This window comes from Engraulis encrasicolus, chromosome 4, assembly GCF_034702125.1.
Source record: "Engraulis encrasicolus isolate BLACKSEA-1 chromosome 4, IST_EnEncr_1.0, whole genome shotgun sequence".
Classification (NCBI taxonomy): Eukaryota; Metazoa; Chordata; class Actinopteri; order Clupeiformes; family Engraulidae; genus Engraulis; species Engraulis encrasicolus.
Genome location: NC_085860.1, coordinates 42900206 through 42920366, shown reverse-complemented (window position 1 = coordinate 42920366; position 20161 = coordinate 42900206). Strand labels below are relative to the sequence as shown.

Sequence of the window (20161 nt, the reverse complement as noted above, 5' to 3'; positions counted from 1 at the left end):
TACATTCAAATAAAGAGAGAGAGAGAGAGAGAGAGAGAGAGAGAGAGAGAGAGAGAGAGAGAGAGAGAGAGAGAGAGAGAGAGATGTGAAATGAATCTCTTCAGGACCACCCACTGTAGGCTCCTTTGGGTTAATATGCTTTGATTATCCAGGAGGCCATTCAGAGAGGCTGCCTAATGGTCTGCATTCAAGAGTGTCAGCTTCTGGGAGTGTGAGCACATGTGTGACTGTGTGTGTGTGTGTGTGTGTGTGTGTGTGTGTGTGTGTGTGTGTGTGTGTGTGTGTGTGTGTGTGTGTGTGTGTGTGTGTGTGGTGTGTGTGGTGTGTGTGTGTGTAATATGACTGGTTAGCGAGATGGAGCAGAAAAGGCTGGGCGGGTGAGCGAGTGGGCATTTGTGTGTGTGTGTGTGTGTGTGTGTGTGTGTGTGTGTGTGTGTGTGTGTGTGTGTGTGTGTGTGTGTGTGTGTGTGTGTGTGTGTGTGTGTGTGTGTGTGTCATGTGCGTGCACCCCGGGGGTTACTGGCACATCAAGTCCCCTCTCTCCTCCCCAGAAAGCAGGAGCAACTGGTGCTAATCTCCAAAGCCTGTTAGCAGGAGAGACGACTCAATAACCATGAGACAGAGGAGAGGAGGACAGGAGAGGAGAGGGGGATAGAGAGAAGGAGAGGAGGACAGGAGAGGATAGAGGGATAGAGAGAAGTGGAGGACAAGGGAGGAGAGCGGGATAGAGAGAAGGAGAGGACAAGAGAGGAGAGCGGGATACAGAGAAGAGGAGGACAGGAGAGGAGAGCAGGATAGAGAGAAGGAGAAGAGAGGACAGGAGAGAGGGATACAGAGAAGAGGACAGGAGAGGAGAGCGGGATAGAGAGAAGGAGAAGAGAGGACAGGAGAGAGGGATACAGAGAAGAGAAGGACAGGAGAGGAGAGCGGGATAGAGAGAAGGAGAAGAGAGGACAGGAGAGAGGGATACAGAGAAGAGAAGGACAGGAGAGGAGAGCAGGATAGAGAGAAGGAGAGGACAGGAGAGAGGGATACAGAGAAGAGGACAGGAGAGGGGGATACAGAGGAGAGGAGGACAGGAGAGGAGAGTGGGTAGAGGAGGAGAGGACAGGAGATGGGGGTAGAGGAAGGGAAGAGTCGAGAGTGGACAAAAGAGAGGACCGGAGAAGGGGATAGAGAGGTTCTGGAGGACAAGCGAGTGGGATAAAAATAAGGGAATGGAGGGATGATGACAGGAGAGGGGGATGGAATAGTAGACAGGGGTATGGAGAGGACAGGGCATGGAGATGGAGGGATGGGGGAAGCACAAGGGGGGATGGACGGATGAAGAGGAGAGAGTGGAGGGATAAAGAGGACAGGAGAAGTGGATTGAGAGAATGCGGGAAGGGTGGCTGGAAGAAAGGGGAGGACAGGAGATGGAGGAGTGGAGAGGGGTTGATGAAACAGAGGAGATGGAAGGAAGTGATGTTAAAAAAGGGGGGGAGGGGGCTAGAGATGGGGGTGGTATACAGAGCATGGAGGGGTTAAGCCAAACTGCTTCCCAGCCAAGGCAGACAGACCGGGTGTAGGAAAAAAAAACAGAAAAAACTGTCTATAGAGGATTTAAAGGAAAAACAAAGTCATAGTAGAGAAAAAAGGAAATACAAAAAAAAGAAAGAGAAGAAAGAGAAGAAAGAAAGAAAGAAAGAAAGAAAGAAAGAAAGAAAGAAAGAAAGAAAGAAAAAAAAAAGAAAGAAAAAAAAAAGAAAAAGACATGAGAGGGAGTAAAAGAGGAGGGGGAGGCGGCTTCATTTGTATGGGCTGGATAAAGGGGTTTGCGTGTGTGTGTGTGTGTGTGTGTGTGTGTGTGTGTGTGTGTGTGTGTGTGTGTGTGTGTGTGTGTGTGTGTGTGTGTGTGTGTGTGTGTGTGTGTGTGTGTGTGTGTTGCCTGGATAAAGGGGTGCTTGAGAAAAGCTGCAGGGAGTCTGGAATCATACGACAAAAGGCCTGTGGGGACAGGCTGTCAGGGATGAATGTGTGTGTGTGTGTGTGTGTGTGTGTGTGTGTGTGTGTGTGTGTGTGTGTGTGTGTGTGTGTGTGTGTGTGTGTGTGTGTGTGTGTGTGTGTGCGTGTGCGTCAGGCCTGTCAACTCCCCTCTGCAAATGAACATCTCACCCAGTCAGGCAGGACCTGCAGCAGCCCACACACACACACACACACACACGCACACACACACACACACAGGCACACGCACACACACACACACACACACACACACACACACACACACACACACACACAACCACACAACCACACACACACACGCACACACACACACACGCACACGTAGGCACACGCACACACACAGACTCACACACACATGTATGCACGCATATACACAGAAACACACACTGACGGGGCCAGACATTGACAGCGAACAACTCCAGGCAGCCTGACGGGAAGAAAATATCTAGAGGAGAGGAGAGGAGAGGAGAGGAGAGGAGAGGAGAGGAGAGGAGAAGAGAGAGGAGGAGAGAGGAGAGGAAGAGGAGAGGAGAGGAGAGGAGAGGAGAGGAGAGGAGAGGAGAGGAGAGGAGAGGAGAGGAGAGGAGAGGAGAGGAGAGGAGGAGAGGAGAGGAGAGGAGAGGAGAGGAGAGGAGAGGAGAGGAGAGGAGAGGAGAGGAGAGGAGAGGAGAGGAGAGGAGAGGAGAGGAGAGGAGAGGAGAGAGGAGAGGAGAGAGGAGAGGAGAGGAGAGGAGAGGAGAGGAGGAGAGGAGAGGAGAGGGAGAGGAGAGAGGAGAGGAGAGGAGAGGAGAGGAGAGAGAGGAGAGGAGAGGAGAGGAGAGGAGAGGAGAGGAGAGGAGAGAGGAGAGGAGAGGAGAGGAGAGGAGAGGAGAGGAGAGGAGGGGAGAGGAGAGGAGAGGAGAGGAGAGGAGAGGAGAGGAGAGGAGAGGAGAGGAGAGGAGAGGAGAGGAGGGGAGAGGAGAGGAGAGGAGAGGAGAGGAGAGGAGAGGAGAAGAGGGGAGAGGACCTGGGATGACAGTGGCAGTAGAACTTGGCACAGGAGAGGGGGTGGAAGAGGAGGTCCGGGTCTGGGGTAGGATGAACTCTGAACGTATTTTTGTGTTTGTGTGCGAGAGTTTCCTTCAAATAAAAATAATTACTAGAGTGAGTTACTGTGTTAACTGGAATGCATTATCAAGTTGAAGTTGCCCATCTGTCACAAAACCACATGTGGATATGAAGCAGTTAGGGACTCATTCACAACCATCCAGCTCCAGTTTCAAGTCATTCCCACACTGGTTCCATTTTGATTAGATTTACCTGTAAATAGACCCTGGCAACAGTCTGTACATACAACCCACAATGATAAAATGTATCTAATTAAATGAGGTCAACAGAACCATGGTTTCCAACCGAATGACAGACAGAATCACTGAATGACGATGTGTATGGAATCGTTGCATGCCACCGTCACCATAAAAAAACAAAGTGCGAATGGATGGCAAGACATCATTTGTTTAGTGCAGTTCATTACAATCACCACTAGAGGTCATGGCATCCTGATCACCATATCAAAACAGTCCACCTTTTACCAAAGTGCCACCATGTGCTCCCCCACGTCTTACTACAAAAATTATTTCTATTAAAAAAATGCTGATTGGAGACAAGAAAGTGTGATAGGTTTTGGAAATTTTGCCATAACTTGGAAATTGCACAAGCAAAAACTCTTGTCATACGACACTGAAGCCAGGAGAGGGCAGCACTTACACACCTGTTTACAGAGAAGCCCTCAAGGGTAGAGTGGATCATAACATGCAATGGCAATATCAAACAAAGGGGACAACCTCACAAGACAGGTACTACTAGGGCCTATCCTGTGACCTTTTCCCACATTTTCCCTCACTATCAACAATTTCAATTCACACTTTATACTCTTTAGTAAAGATAAATATTAATACCAGAAAGCATGCATGCAATAACAGGTATGGTTGTCAAATGACAGACAATGTTATAATAATAGTGTAGTGTGTAGCTCTTATCGCAGGGAAAATCAGCCAGCTCTCTGCAATATTCACCCAGGCCGCCAAGTTAAAGAAACACGTTGGGACCAAAAGTCAGACCTTTTCCGAAATTTGAGCCGCACAAAGAAACACTGAAACATCAGTCAAGTGAGACCACCTCTGACAGGTCTGAGGGCTGAACTGTGGCCAAGCCCCTGCGGAGTGCCATTGCTTATTTGCATCGGTCAACATGACAGAGGACCACACGCCACGACCGGCTATGCTGCTACCGCTATGCAAATAGCCACCCCAAACAAAAGAGATACTGTCACAGCAAACCACACTCACCGCAGTCTAGTAACAAACAGGCTCAGGTTCAGACGTGTGTGTGTGTGAGAGAGAGAGAGAGAGAGAGAGAGAGAGAGAGAGAGAGAGAGAGAGAGAAAGCACTGTATCGCCTGTAGTGTAACTTACTGCAGTGTTATGCAATGCAATGTAGCTTGTGGTAGTCAGCTACTGGAGTCTAGACCACTGCTACTGTGGCCGAGGTCATACGTCCTCACTAATATTGGCTTAATAATACCACTTCCCCTCATGCTAAATAGAACAGGCTGGTCAGGTGACATGTACTGTACGCCTCCACCCCTGGTGAACCTGTGCATAGCAGGTCAAACACGTTTCTTTTTTCGCTCCTCTTTTCCCTGTGACTTTCTTTTCTTTGTTTCCTTTTTTCTTTGTGTGTTCTTTTCATCTGTGAGGTGATTGGGCAAGACACGGCAATTTCAGCACTCACACATGCTGATTGTCTGTCTGTCTGTCTGTCTGTCTGTGTTTCTGGTCCGACTGCATGCCTGTGTGTGTGTGTGTGTGTGTGTGTGTGTGTGTGTGTGTGTGTGTGTGTGTGTGTGTGTGTGTGTGTGTGTGTGTGTGTGTGTCTGTGTGTGTGTGTGTGTGTGTGTGTGTGTGTGTGTGTGTGTGTGTGTGTGTGTGTGTGTGTGTGTGTTCACACACCCATTCTTGTTGACGTAGACAGCTCACTAAAATAGCTTCAGTCATGATATGCTACTCAACAGAAAGAAAGGAAGAAAGGAAGAAAGGGAGAAAGAAAGAAAGGGAGAAAGAAAGAAAGAAAGAAAGAAAGAAAGAAAGAAAGAAAGAAAGAAAGAAAGAAAGAAAGAAAGAAAGAAAGAAAGAAAGAAAGAAAGAAAGGACAAAAAATAAATCACAAACACATTGTAGAGTTGTGTGACCCAGCCACAGACCTGTGGACCTTCCCTTAGGAGCAGAGCTGCTGTCATGCCGTTTCCTTACATAAACAAGCCAAAGAAATCGATCATAGGAAACCAAAGTGTGATCCTCAAACACACACACACTCACACAGACGCACGCACGCACGCACGCACGCACGCACGCACGCACGCACGCACGCACGCACGCACGCACACGCACGCACACGAACACACACACAGGGTCAGCTGTGGTGCGTTCGGGTCCCCATATAGCAATCAGGGTACGGTGAAGTGGCGGAGCCCAAATCACACATGGCACATGCATGTGACTCGAGCCCTCAACTGTGGTCCCCAAGACAAAAAAAAAAAAACGAGAAGGAGTTAAGGGTACGCCACCTGTGGGCTCACTGTGGGGTGCAAGGAGGGGGCTAGAGAAGGCCACTTGGAGGGTAACTGCAGGGTGCAAAGAGGGTGGTAGAAAAGGGGAGGCTACTTGTGGTGTACTCAGAGACGATCTATATCAGAATAGAGAATCTTTGGTGTACTGAATGGGCGATAGAAGACAGGAGAGGGCATTTGTGGGGTAACCACCATGGGGTGCTATATGCATAATAGAAGACAAGAGGGCATTTGTGGGGTAACCGTGGGGTACTGAATGCGTAATGGAAGAGAAGAAGCCACATAAAGGGGTATCCGCGGGTGAACAGTGGGGTGCTTGTGGCACACTGTGGTCAAGTCCCAGAATTGGAGCTCAACGAAACCAGAGACAGAAATGCATGAACCTGCGCAACCACCTGAACCCCCTGCCCTGTGTGTATGTATATGTAGCTGCCTGTCTCCTGGATGGCCTATCTGTGGGGGACACCTGTCTGTTACAGTTATCTGTAGGCGACATATATTTATAGTTAGCAGTTCTCTGTGCTTAACCTCTTACTGCAGCAGGGGTCGCCGGCGACCCTATTCACTTGCTGAACATGCTTAACAACATTGCTGTGACATTACAGAGAGCCATAGTGCTGCTCTAAGGGGTTAATGTGCTGTATGCATACCTGCACTGTGCATGGGGTCATAATACCTGCAAGTCTGGATGCCTGTCTTGAAGAGTTTCCTTACTATGGGGTCGGCTTTCTTCACAGCAGCCTGTCTTTGCCTCTCTGTGGAATCGCCTGTCTTCATAGTGGCTTGTCTTCAGCTTACTTGTGCCTGTCAATGGGCTTTCTTTGTAACGACCTGTCACCCTTTTTAGATGCGTCCTAGCATCTCTATAAGAGGTTATGTCCGTCCGTCGGTCTGTCTGTCGATCGGTCTGTCAGTCGGGTCCGTCCGTCTGAAACGCTTTCTCCCAATTGTAATTCCACAAGGCGGCAGTGCATAGACGGACGCAACTTTGTCCGCCTGTCGGACTTGTTCATACATCAGCCTGTCTTTACACATGCTTGTCTAATGGGGTCTCTTTTCTTCATAGCGGCCTGGTTTTACCAATGCCTTTCTGTAGGATTGCCTGTCTTCATACTGGCCTGCTTTTACCCATGTCTGTCTGTGGGATTGCCTGTCTTCAGATATGAGGCTTATCTGGCTTGTCTTCAGTCTACTTGTGCCTGTCTGTGGGCTTGGCTTTGCCTGTGTGTGGGGTCACACTACTTCATACACCAACCTGTCTTTTCTCATGTCTGTTTAATGGGGCCGCCTTTCTTCATATACGGTACAGTAGCAGCCTGTCTTTACCCATGGCTGCCTGTGGGGTCTCCTTTCTTCATAGCGGTCTGGTTCTACCCATGCATGCCTGTCTCTGGGATCACCTGTTCTCAGATATGAAGCTTATCTGGCTTGTGTTCAGCCTTGTAGTAACCATGTTTTCTCTAAGTACTCTGAACGAACAGTAGTATCACAATGGCTTATCTATGTTTTTTTGAGGGTGACCTTGACAATTGTGGTTCCTGACTAACCATGGATCATGGTTAATTGTGGGTTTTATGGTCATCCAAAAAAACATGAAAACGTATGATTCGCAGCCGTGGTGTGATGGTTAGGGAGTTGTTCTGAAGATCACAGAGTTGCAGGTTCGAATACCACCCGGCCTTACCTCTTCCTACACCTCCATCCATGACTGAAGTGCCCTTGAGCAAGGCACCTAACCCCACATTGCTCCAATGACTGTTTCCAATATGTGCGTTGAATAAAAAAACGGCAACTAAGTGTAACTTAATGAGTAATTACAAACCGTGGTAAAATCATGGTTAGCTTTCAGAGTAAAACCATGGGGAATTTTATAGTTAAACCATAGTCAAACCAAAAGCCATGCCGAACCATGCTCAAAAAAACATGAAATCATGGTTCACCATGGTTGATTTTCGTAAGGGCTGTCTGTGAGCTTCTTAGTACCAAGCTGTCGTTACCCATGCCTGTGTGTGGGTGCGCCGTTCTACATAGTGTCCTGTCTTAACCAGACTATACTGTACGTCCATGGTCTTTATCCATGTCGGTCCATGAGGGTCTGCTTTCTTCATAGCAGCATGTCGTTATGCATGGGGGTCCTGTCCATGGGTGTCTCCTGTCTAAGAGAGCCGTAGCCTCTTACTGCCGATTGGCCCGTCGACGCACCTATTCGCTCTTTGCAGAAAACACTCAACTACATCGTAACAACATTGGTATGACAATTCAAGTCTTAGGTAACCAAATAAGACTTGGTCATTACCACTTCGGTGTCGAGAAAGGCTATATCAGCGGCTCTACGCTAAGGGCGTAACCTCTTACTGCAGCAGGGGTCGCCGGCGACCCTATTCACTTGCTGAACATGCTTAACAACATTGCTGTGACATTACAGAGAGCCATAGTGCTGCTCTAAGGGGTTAAACAGCAGCAGGGGCAGCAGGTGAATGAGGTTGAGATGCTTGTCTCGAAGAAGAGAGTACACTGCAGGTGAACTGTCTGTCTGCAATACTGTGTGTCCCAGGAGAACAACACTACACCTGGACACTGTGGACACTTTTTCCCGATTTTGAATCTCGTGTGTAATGTCTTTGTGTCTTTCTGTATTTATGTATGTATGCTACTGGACACCTTAATTTCCCTCAGGATTAATAAATGATACTCTACTCTACTCTACTCTACTCTACTCTACTCTACTCTACTCTACTCTACTCTACTCTACTCTACTCCTGTGTGACCGTCTACTGTGTATATTCTACTTTTGATACGTCATGCTCAGTACTAGCCTGCATCAATAATCCTTTCAAATCCCAACGGTATTATTTTCAACTTTCAGATGTTTGGCATTCACATTCCATCCCTTCACTGTTTTGTATTGACGTTGTAGTTGTAATGTTTACTGGAAGTGTCACATAAATTCCACCAGCTTCAGCATGGCAACACCAAGCAACGCAAAATAGAAACAGACAAAGTGGTAAAAACAGACGCAGAGCAACACGACTTGTTGCATCGCGCTCGTGTTAGGAGAGTCCAACGGTATAAAACGGGACGGGGCGGATTTTGTCGCGTTGCTGGCAGTTAGGACAAGCTGAAACAGGAGGGGACCCTGCAGGTGAGATGACTGGGGGGGAGGGAGGGAGAGAGCTGCCTGTCTGTTGGCCATCTGTCATCGAGATGGGAACTTGGGAGCGCGAGTGTCGCATACCAAAAAAACAGCAAAACAAAGTGTGTGTCTGAAGTGAACACAACACAACTACAGCTAGAGCTCCATCAGGAATGTGGCAGCACCAGATGGCGAGCATACTGTTCCTGTTCCTGAACCAACAGCATAAACACTCCCTGACTGCCTCAACACACACACGCACACGCGCACACACACACACACACACACACGCGCACGCGCACACGCACACATGTGCCACCACACTCGCGTGTGCAAACACATGCACACACGCACACTCACAACTCTGAATGGCATACTGTTCCCTCACAACTCTCCTTGACTGCCTCTTTCTCTCTTTATCACACACACACACATACACACATACACACAGGCGGACACACACACACACACACACGAGAGCGTGTATGTGTGCATTCGTGTGTGTGATAGTTGATGATTGAACATAGCCTTACCTGAGCAATGTTGCCCGCTGAGTGTGTGAGTGTCTTTTTACGTGCATGCGCGTGTGTGTCTGTTTATGTTTAGTACATACATACATACAGTATTTGTGTGTGTGTGTGTGTGTGTGTGTGTGTGTGTGTGTGTGTGTGTGTGTGTGTGTGTGTGTGTGTGTGTGTGTGTGTGTGTGTGTATATAGGGGAGTCTTACCTGAGCGGTCTCTCACCACCAGGTTGCGTCCCTCCTTCAGGTTAATGGTCAGCAGGTACTGCACCTTCTGTCCCGCGCTGGGAATGGGGTCTGCACTGGACGACTGTGGGGAAAACAATAGCATGGTCAGCATACATGTGAGTGTGTGTGTGTGTGTGTGTGTGTGTGTGTGTGTGTGTGTGTGTGTGTGTGTGTGTGTGTGTGTGTGTGTGTGTGTGTGTGTGTGTATTCGTGTGTGTGTGTGTGTGTGTGTGTGTGTGTGTGTGTGTGTATGTGTGCGTGTGGTGTGTGTGTTTGTGCGGCATGTGTGTGTGCGTGGGTGTGTGTGTGTGCGTGTGTGTGTGTGTGTGTGTGTGTGTGTGTGTGTGTGTGTGTGTGTGCGTGCACGCGCATGCCCATTTTCTGTGTAGAGGTTGGGCTCTGTGGGGTAAACAGTAGCATATGCAATCAAACATGCCTACTGTGTAACCCCTTTGCAAATGCAAACATCTCTGCACCATAGCTCTATTGTCCAAGTGGAATATGTTGTGAAATCATGCTCAGAATTTTGCATGCTATTCAAATAGAGATGCCACAATATTATAAAACCAAACTACCAAAAATATTAACTTAAAAAACAACCAAAACAGCCCAAATTAACATTAGTGGTTATTTGACTTCACTAAGAAGTGTCTGTACATAGTAATGGGTTTCATACTTCACACAGCACACTGTCATCAATCACCAAGAGGCCCAGTGATGAGTATCACCTGATAGACCAGTGTGTGCTTCACTTTGTTCTGAAATGCTAAACAATTGTGTGTCTGTTTGTTTCACTGTTGTGTTCAGACGTATACTGTAGCACACATGACACTTCACTGTAGTTATCCACCAGGACGAGAGAAGACGGTAACATAAATGAGAGAAATATTGATGATTTCATACAAGTAAGTAAGTAAGTAAGTAAGTAAGTATGCCCTTTATTATCCCACAATGGGGAAATTCATGTGTTGCAGCAGCAGTAACATACATACAGTTTATGCTAAAAACAGATGACATACATACAGACGCAGGAACAGGAGGTTAAAAATATATGGGGGGGTTATAAATTGATAAAATGTTAGCGTTATAAAAAATTGAGATATTTCTGTCCAAATAAATACATTAATAAAAGTGCATTAAAAACACAGGTACTAGTACAGCGTTAGCAGTGTTAGCAGCATCATAGGAGGAGGAATAGACTAAAAAGTAATAAATAATAAATTAAGTATAAAAAAGGGGGGCACCTAAGCATTATCCTCATCATATCATATTCATCATCATCATCATCCTCATCATCACCGCCAGCTACCGCAGGGACCTGGTGTTGTACAGTCTTACTGCAGCAGGAAGGAAGGACCTGCGGTACCTCTCCGTTTTGCAGTTCGGATGGAGGAGTCTGCTGCTCAGTGGGCTCAGTAGGGCTGCCACTGTCCCATGCAGAGGGTGATTTATGTTGCCCAGGATTGATGACAGCTTCGTCATCATCCTCCTGTCACCCACCACTTCCACGGTGTCAAGGCTGTAGCCCAGAACAGAGCCAGCCTTCTTCACTAGCTTGTTCAGCCTCTTTGCCTCAGCTGCGGTTACCGCGCGAATAGACCAGGCGCGATGCGATTCAAGCGACAGAGTGCAGCAGCAAGCGATACGAACGATTGAGGAGACTAGAATATGTCCGTACAGGCAGAAGGCAAAGCATTCAAGCATTCCCATTGGCTGTGGTCACTGACCTCTATACAGTCATTGGCTGTCGCGGCTTGTCGCCGAACCGCGTCATAGAAAGTTGAAAAGATTTCAACTTAAACTGTCGCGCTCGTCGCGCAAATCGCTCTAGTCTCCAGAATCGCTTTTGTCGCGCTACTCAATACAAAGTCAATTACTTCCGTCGCTCGCCTCGCTCAGATCGCCGCTGGTGTATTTCTGCAGTAATGCTGCTGCCCCAGCACACCAAACCATACATGACCACAGAAGACAGGAAGTAAGGAAGAAGGAAGAAACAAGGAAGAAAACCACATACTGTACCCTGTATCTTAGCATCTCATCAGAGAAATTCTCATAAGCAGGAGTGATAGCATAGATAGTCACGAGTTAGTCATTATGTAAGCATTACTTCTCATTTCTTAATCATTAACTACCGTTAGTAAATGGTTTGTGTGTGCTGATGTAACTGTTCACTAAGCACAGTTAAGCCTTAGTTAAGCCTTATTCTAACATTAGTTAACCCTTGGTGAATCACGAGTTAGTCATTATGTAAGTATTATTTCTCATTTCTTCATCATTAACTACTACCGTTAGTAAATGGTTTTTGTGTGCTGATGTAACTGTTCGTTAAGCAAAGTAAAGCCTTAGTTAAGCCTTATTTAACACTAGTTAACCCTTAGTGAATCACGAGTTATAAATTATGTAAGTATTATTTTTCATTTCTTAATCATTAACTACTACTTCACATAAATCAGAGAAATATTGATGATTTCATACAATGAAGAAAACCACATACTGTACCCTGTATCTTATCATCTCATCAGAGAAATTCTCATAATCAGGAGTGATAGCAGCCCGACGCCGCGCCGGAAATCTGGCGTGGCATGGCTGTAGTGAAAAAAAGGTTCCCAAATATTAAGTTAATAAAATAATAAACTATTGTGTGGGCCTTCATTATTATACAGTGAAAAATGAGCGCGCAACAGCCAATCTGTGGTAGAAATAGATTCTTTCAAAAAAGTTTGTATGATCAAAACGGTAGGCTATGCCCGTCATGAAACTTTTTTTTTCTTGAGCGTTAAATGTGGTCTGCATTGGAATAGCGGCTACTACTTGCAGCATGTCCAAATGAGAGTGGAATGCGTCCTCATGAATGTGTGCGCATAGCTGACTCAAACACACCAGAGATATTGTAAGGATATTACGAGAGACTCCACTTTTCTGGGTGGTACTGCACTCTAGGGGGAGTGCAGACTCAATTCAGAAAGAACGGGCTGCTGCGCTCAGAGCCCTATCTCGACAGCAGCCACTAGGAGAACTGCAGGCCTAGGTGAAATAGGAAGTGGTGATTCTGTATGTAATGCTGGGTGACAGTGCAGACACTAAAGAGAGAAAAACTGCCATTCTGAAGCGTGTACGTTGATAAAAAATAGAGATTCCGAAAAGTACACTTGTGCTATTTTGAGAGGGAAGAGGCTGTTCTAGAAGCATAGGAGATGTTTGTTGTTACAAGACATTAAACTACTGACTGGACTGATGACAGCGCCAGGAATGCCCGTGTCTGTGGTGCCCACTGCATATCTGAAGTTAGCGCGAGCATCTGTTATCTTATTTTGGAAAAAAACACCTGTCGAGTCTCTGTACAAGTGACTGGAGCATGGACGATTTTGAGGCAGCGGTGCGCACACAGCCAAATTACTGTACGTCATACCTGTATACAAACTCTAAAGGGGTCTATTTTAGACAGAATGTAGTTATTGTACTTTGGATTAGTATTGCCCCCTACTGACCTGTCTTGGTATGGCTGCTACATATGCAGCTTTGAGTTAATTCAATGTGGTAAAATATGCACCATGTTTTCAGAAATGCATTCTGGTGTTGAAATGTTGCATTGTGTTTCAATACCCACCTCAATAACTATACTGCAACATCACAAACCTAGAATGCCCCCCTCCCTCCACCCCCGTTTGGAACAGGAAAAAAGTTCAGGCTCAGGATTTTTTTCAACTCTCCCCTGCATGAGTAGTCTTTCTCGAGGAATGAAGATTCATCTGATTAATTGTATCTAATTGTGTTTTGGTTGGTTTTTGATCATTTCCTCTGTTTTTTCTTCCAACCAAGAGACTAACTACACATATGTGGTATCAATGTTATAACCATGTCTATACATCTGTCAATCATTATGACCTGGCTTACATCCATAAACGAGGAAGGAACCCTTAATTCACCATGGTGTTTTGCTCATGCATATGTGTTATACAGTACAGCAAGGTCACTTAGACTACTAAACCATCACCGGTTCCCAAACACATACACGTCATGTCGAGTCCGGCCTCAGCCCATAACCTTAACCTTGCATAGCTGCCGGCTCATAACCTTAACCTTTCATATAGCTAGCTCCCTAAGCCAGGTCAACGAACCATTACTGAAGAAGAAAAGCAAGTTTCAAGAGGAATGCGGACAGGAAGCAGTGATGTTTATCATACCAAAGGAAGACTTACAGTCTGAAAAAGCCATGTTTACCATGAGCGAGGAAGACTTACGCTCTAAAACAGGCATGTTTACCACGAGAGGAATTCCTAAACGTTGAAACAGACTGTTTGTACCATAAGAGAGTAAGACTTACACTCTGTTCTTGATGATCAGTGAGGGAAGTTGTGTCGTAGTCACTGGATTCATTAGGAATCTGTTGGGAATCAAACATGCCTACTGTGTAACCCCTTTGCTAATGTAAACTTCTCTGCACCATAGCTCTATTGTCCAAGTGGAATATGTTGTGAATTTTGCATGCTATTCAAATAGAGATGCCACAATATTATAAAACCAAACTACCAAAAATACTAACTTAGAAACAACCAAAACAGCCCAAATTATCATTAGTGGTTATTTGACTTCACTAGGAAGTGTCTGTACATAGTAATGGGTTTCATACTTCACACAGCACACTGTCATCAAGAGGCCCAGTGATGAGTATCACCTGATAGACTAGTGTGTGCTTCACTTTGTTCTGAACTGCTAAACAATTGTGTGTCTGTTTGTTTCACTGTTGTGTTCAGACGTATAGTGTAGTACACATGACACTTCACTGTAGTTATCCACCAGGAAGAGAGAAGACGGTAACATTTTATAAGAAGTACATCTTTTTAAGCATAAGTTACACCTTAGTTAAGCCTTATTTTAACATTAGTTAACCCTTAGTGAATCACGAGTTAGTCATTATGTAAGTATTATTTCTCATTTCTTAATCATTAACTACTACCGTTAGAAAAATGGTTTGTGTGTGCTGTTGTAACTGTTCACTAAGCAAAGTTAAGCCTTAGTTAAGCTTTATTTTAACACTAGTAACCATTAGTGAATCACGAGTTAGTCATTATGTAAGTATTACTTCTCATTTCTTAATCATTAACTACTACCGTTAGTAAATGGTTTGTGTGTGCTGATGTAACTGTTCGCTAAGCAAAGTTAAGCCATATTGTAACATTAGTTAACCCTTATTGAATCACAAGTTAGTCATTATGTAAGTTAAGTGTTATTTCTCATTTCTTAATCATTAACTATTAGCGTTAGTAAATGGTTTGTGTGTGCTGATGTAACTGTTCGCTAAGCAAAGTAAAGCCTTAGTTAAGCCTTATTTTAACACTAGTTAACCCTTAGTGAATCACGAGTTAATCATTATGTAAGTATTATTTCTCATTTCTTAATCATTAACTACTACTTCACATAAATCAGAGAAATATTGATGATTTCATACAATGAAGAAAACCACATACTGTACCCTGTATCTTATCATCTCATCAGAGAAATTCTCATAATCAGGAGTGATAGCAGCCCGACGCCGCGCCGGAAATCTGGCGTGGCATGGCTGTATTGAAAAAAAAAAGTTCCCAAATATTAGGCTAATAAAATAATAAACTATCGTGTGGGCCTTCATTATTATACAGTGAAAATAAATGAGCGTGCAACAGCCTGCTGTAAGAGACGCGAAAGGAACACAAATGAGCAGCAGCCCATAACATTGTATCATCACGACACCTTAACAGCTGTAAAATGTAACAATTTTTATGTCTGGAGTCACTCACCATCAGCATCATGGCAGGAGGTGTAGACCATTTGGATTCCGATAAAAATTAGCAATACAATGTTAGCACAAATCCACATGGCTTGTGATTTGGGTGTGTTAAACCATGTGGATTTAAGTGGAATACTTGTGAAGTTCTGTGATCAAGACAACGTTTGAAGGTAAGGCGATTTGGTCATTAATTTGCCTGCCGTGGCATGTTGGCGTGGGCTCATATGATTTTTCCTTATGCAGGCTAGTATTGCTAGCCTCATGCTTGGAAATCATCGGGAGAATATGTTTAAAATAGATTCGTCTGTTTTCCTCAGTCATGTGCGCTAAATGACTGCGCAATGTTGACAAACTTTGATGGAGGTAGAACTTTATACAATCTGTTGTAGAACTAGATTCTTTCAAGAGAGTTTGTATGATCAAAACGGTAGGCTATGCCCGTCATGAAACTTTTTTTTTCTTGAGCGTTAAATATTGTCTGCATTGGAATAGCGGCTACTATTTGCAGCATGTCCAAATGAGAGTGGAATGCTTGAAATTGGATCGCTAATGCTTCTAACTTGATGGCGTAACCTGCAACTAGATGTTCATCATGTTTTTGCGGACTAAACCAACCAGCGCACTCTCTGTTAATCAGTCGCGCTGTGTGAAAACTCGGAATACCCTTGCAGAGGTTTCTTTCTCTCGCACGCACTCCCTCTCGTAGCCCGTCTGCGTAATTGAATCGAATTATTCCACACACGATGCATAGGTTATCTTGCCTGCACGCTCTCACTGATATTACAAAAAAGGTGATACTTTAGCCCGACTCGCGGACAGGGAGCAATTATCAGACACTCCCTTCATAAACTTCAGGTTGCCTACTTGGCATGTCTGTTCCATTTCATGTGGCCACCGTGCCCGCTAGACATGCAGTTGATGTTCATCTTATTGTCATGCCCCTGGGCTATTTTCATGTAGTTTAATTCGGCCCTGTCTTTTTGTGTTTTATATCTTTTCAGCTCATACATTGTTATGGGTGTGAGTGCACGCGAGTGATTTTTATGTACTTTAATTCACGACAAGCCAATACGAAAGTCACGCAGTAGTCACTGTCTGTTATAACCAGAGCCGGTTCTGTCATCTGTGGAGTCAGAAATTAGCGATGTGAAAGCGGGCCTACACGTAGCTAATTATGCGCTTGTGATCTAAATATTTCAATAATGTCCCAATGAAAATTAAACGAATCAACACGCAGCAAAGGTATATTATGTCATTTAAAAGTATTGCTTCATTAGTTGGTAATCACCTCCTCTATTTTAGACAGAGTGTAGTTACTGTACTTTGGAGTAGTATTGCCCCCTACTGACCTGTCTTGGTATGGCTGCTACATGTGCAGCTTTGAGTTAATTCAATGTGGTAAAATATGCACCATGTTTTCAGAAATGCATTCTGGTGTTGAAATGTTGCATTGTTTTTCAATACCCACCTCAATAACTATACTGCAACATCACAAACCTAGAATGCCCCCCTCCCCCCACCCCCCGCCCCCATTTGGAACAGGAAAACAGTTCAGGCTCAGGATTTTTTTTCACTATCACCCCTGCATAAGTAGTCTTTCTCGAGGAATGAAGATTCATCTGATTAATTGTATCTAATTGTGTTTTGGTTGGTTTTTGATCATTTCCTCTGTTTTTTCTTTCAACCACATATGTGGTATCAATGTTATAACCATGTCTATACATCTGTCAATCATTATGACCTGGCTTACATCCATAAACGAGGAAGGAACCCTTAATTCACCATGGTGTTTTGCTCATGCATATGTGTTATACAGCAAGGTCACTTAGACTAAACCATCACCGGTTCCCAAACACATACACGTCATGTCGAGTCCGGCCTCAGCCCATAACCTTAACCTTGCATAGCTGCCGGCTCATAACCTTAACCTTTCATATAGCTAGCTCCCTAAGCCAGGTCACCGAACCATTACTGAAGAAGAAAAGCAAGTTTCAAGAGGAATGCGGACAGGAAGCAGTGATGTTTATCATACCAAAGGAAGACTTACAGTCTGAAAAAGCCATGTTTACCATGAGCGAGGAAGACTTACGCTCTAACACAGGCATGTTGACCACGAGAGGAATTCCTAAACGTTGAAACAGACTGTTTGTACCATAAGAGAGTAAGACTTACATGTACACTCTGTTCTTGATGATCAGTGAGGGAAGTTGTGTCGTAGTCACTGGATTCATTAGGAATCTGTTGGGAATCAAACATGCCTACTGTGTAACCCCTTTGCAAATGTAAACATCTCTGCACCATAGCTCTATTGTCCAAGTGGAATATGTTGTGAAATCATGCTCAGAATTTTGCATGATATTCAAATAGAGATGCCACAATATTTAAAAAAACCAAACTACCAAAAATATTAACTTAAAAAACAACCAAAACAGCCCAAATTATCATTCGTGGTTATTTGACTTCACTAGGAAGTGTCTGTACATTTGTTTATTTGTTTATTTGTTTATTTGTTGGATCCCCATTAGCTGTGGCAATGCCACAGCTATTCTTCCTGGGGTCCTTTTCTTCAATAAAATCAGTTCATAGTGTTAAAAATTACATAGTAATGGGTTTCATACTTCACACAGCACACTGTCATCAATCACCAAGAGGCCCAGTGATGAGTATCCCCTGATAGACTAGTGTGTGCTTCACTTTGTTCTGAACTGCTAAAAAATTGTGTGTGTGTCTGTTTGTTTCACTGTTGTGTTCAGACGTATACTGTAACACATATGACACTTCATTGTAGTTATCCACCAGGAAGAGAGAAGACGGTAACACTTTATAATAAGTACCCCTTTTTAAGCATAAGTTAAGCCTTAGTTAAGCCTTATTTTCACATTAGTTAACCCTAAGTGAATCACGAGTTAGTCATTATGTAAGTACTATTACTCATTTCTTAATCATTAACTACTACCGTTAGTAAATGGTGTGTGCTGATGTAACTATTCGCTAAGCAAAGTTAAGCCTTAGTTAAGCCTTATTTTAACACTAGTTAACCCTTAGTGAATCACGAGTTAGTCATTATGTAAGTATTATTTCTCATTTCTTAATCATTAACTACTACCGTTAGTAAATGGTTTGTGTGTGCTGATGTAACTGTTCGCTAAGCAAAGTTAAGCCATACTGTAACATTAGTTAACCCTTATTGAATCACGAGTTAGTCATTATGTAAGTATTTTTTCTCATTTCTTAATCATTAACTACTAGCATTAGTAAATGGTTTGTGTGTGCTGATGTAACTGTTCATATGCAAAGTTAAGCCTTAGTTAAGCCTTATTTTAACACTAGTTAACCCTTAGTGAATCAAGAGTTAGTAATTATGTAAGTATTATTTCTCATTTCTTAATCATTAACTACTACTTCACATAAATCAGAGAAATATTGATGATTTCATACAAGGAAGAAAACCACATACTGTACCCTGTATCTTATCTCATCAGAGAAATTCTCGAAAGAAGTGATAGCAGCCCGACGCCGCGCCGGAAATCCGGCGTAGCTTGGCTGTAATGAAAAAAAAAGTTCCCAAATATTAGGCTAATAAAATAATAAACTAGGCCTATCGTGTGGGCCTTCTTTAGGTCTATTATACAGTGAAAATAAATGAGCGTGCAACAGCCTGCTGTAAGAGACGTGAAAGGAACACAAATGAGCAGCAGCCCATAATATTATAGCCTATCATCCCGACACCTTAACAGCTGTAAAATGTAACATTTTTTATGTCTGTAGTCACTCACCACCAGCATCACTGGCAGCAAGTGTAGACCATTTGGATTCTGATAAAAATTAGCAATACAATGTTAGCACAAATCCACATGGCTTGTGATTTGGGTGTGTTAAACCATGTGGATGTAAGTGGAATACTTGTGAAGTTCTGTGATCAAGACAACGTTTGAAGGTAAGGCGATTTGGTTATTAATTTGCCCGCTGTGGCATCTTGGCTCGGGCTCATATGATCTTGCCGTATGCAGGCTAGTAGGCCTATTGCTAGCCTCATTCTTGGAAATCATCCAGAGAATATATTTAAAATAGATTTGTCTGTTTTCCTCAGTCATGTGCGCTAAATGACCGCGTAATGTTAACAAACTTTGATGGAGGTAGAACTTTATACAATCTGTGGTAGAACTAGATTCTTTCAAAAAAGTTTGTATGATCAAAACGGTACACTCTAAGAAAATTTCCCTGCAAAATAACGGCAGTTACTGGCAATTATATTTACCTGTAATTCTACTGTTATTTCACACCAAAAATCAAATACAGCTCATTGCTGTTTAATGTATCACAGTATATAACATTTTTTCAGCAGCAATTGAACTGTTAAATAACAGTACTCTACAGAAAAATAACAGTACATTTCAGTTAAAAAGTTGAATTGTACTGTGTGATGACAGGCAAATACTGGGTCATAGTTGTATTCATGAATATGGCCATGGCAACTTCCCACCCCACCCATCATTCTCCATAACTGTGGTACCCTGGCCATGTTACCACCCCACCCTCCCATCGTTCACCATGACTGGAGTGCCTTGAGCATGATACTATGACGCTATGCTGTATTGAGAAAATGGTTTGCGGTGGTCCTTTGAAAGTGTGGGCATGAATAAAATTTCAGAGTACGCAGTGCTGTTACAATGATAGTGTGCAAGGTGGGCTTTTTACTGTATCTCTTGATGAGCCAATGATGAATATAGCATTGGTCAGTCCTAAAAAAAATATTTTGCACCAAGTAGCACAGCAAACAAGCAGCACTACAAGCTAGCTCTCAAAGCAATGCCTAATTTGCAGCAGGCACATTATATGCAACAATGCCACAAATGATGCCACATACAGCAAGCTTTCACAAAGAGGAAAGTGTGCAAGC

General features: G+C 43.9%; 1 protein-coding gene across 1 annotated transcript in view; it reads right to left on the bottom strand.

Moving 5' to 3' along the window:
* The window catches only part of mctp2a (multiple C2 domains, transmembrane 2a), a 101589-nt gene that overhangs the window by 71047 nt on the left and 10381 nt on the right, over positions 1-20161 (bottom strand). The window contains exons 4-6 of the mRNA XM_063197482.1: positions 18724-18804; positions 17393-17499; positions 9474-9550 (exon numbers count right to left, since the gene is read on the bottom strand). Of these exons, the coding sequence (XP_063053552.1) occupies positions 9474-9550; positions 17393-17499; positions 18724-18804 (265 nt within the window). The remainder of the gene's footprint in view (positions 1-9473; positions 9551-17392; positions 17500-18723; positions 18805-20161) is intronic.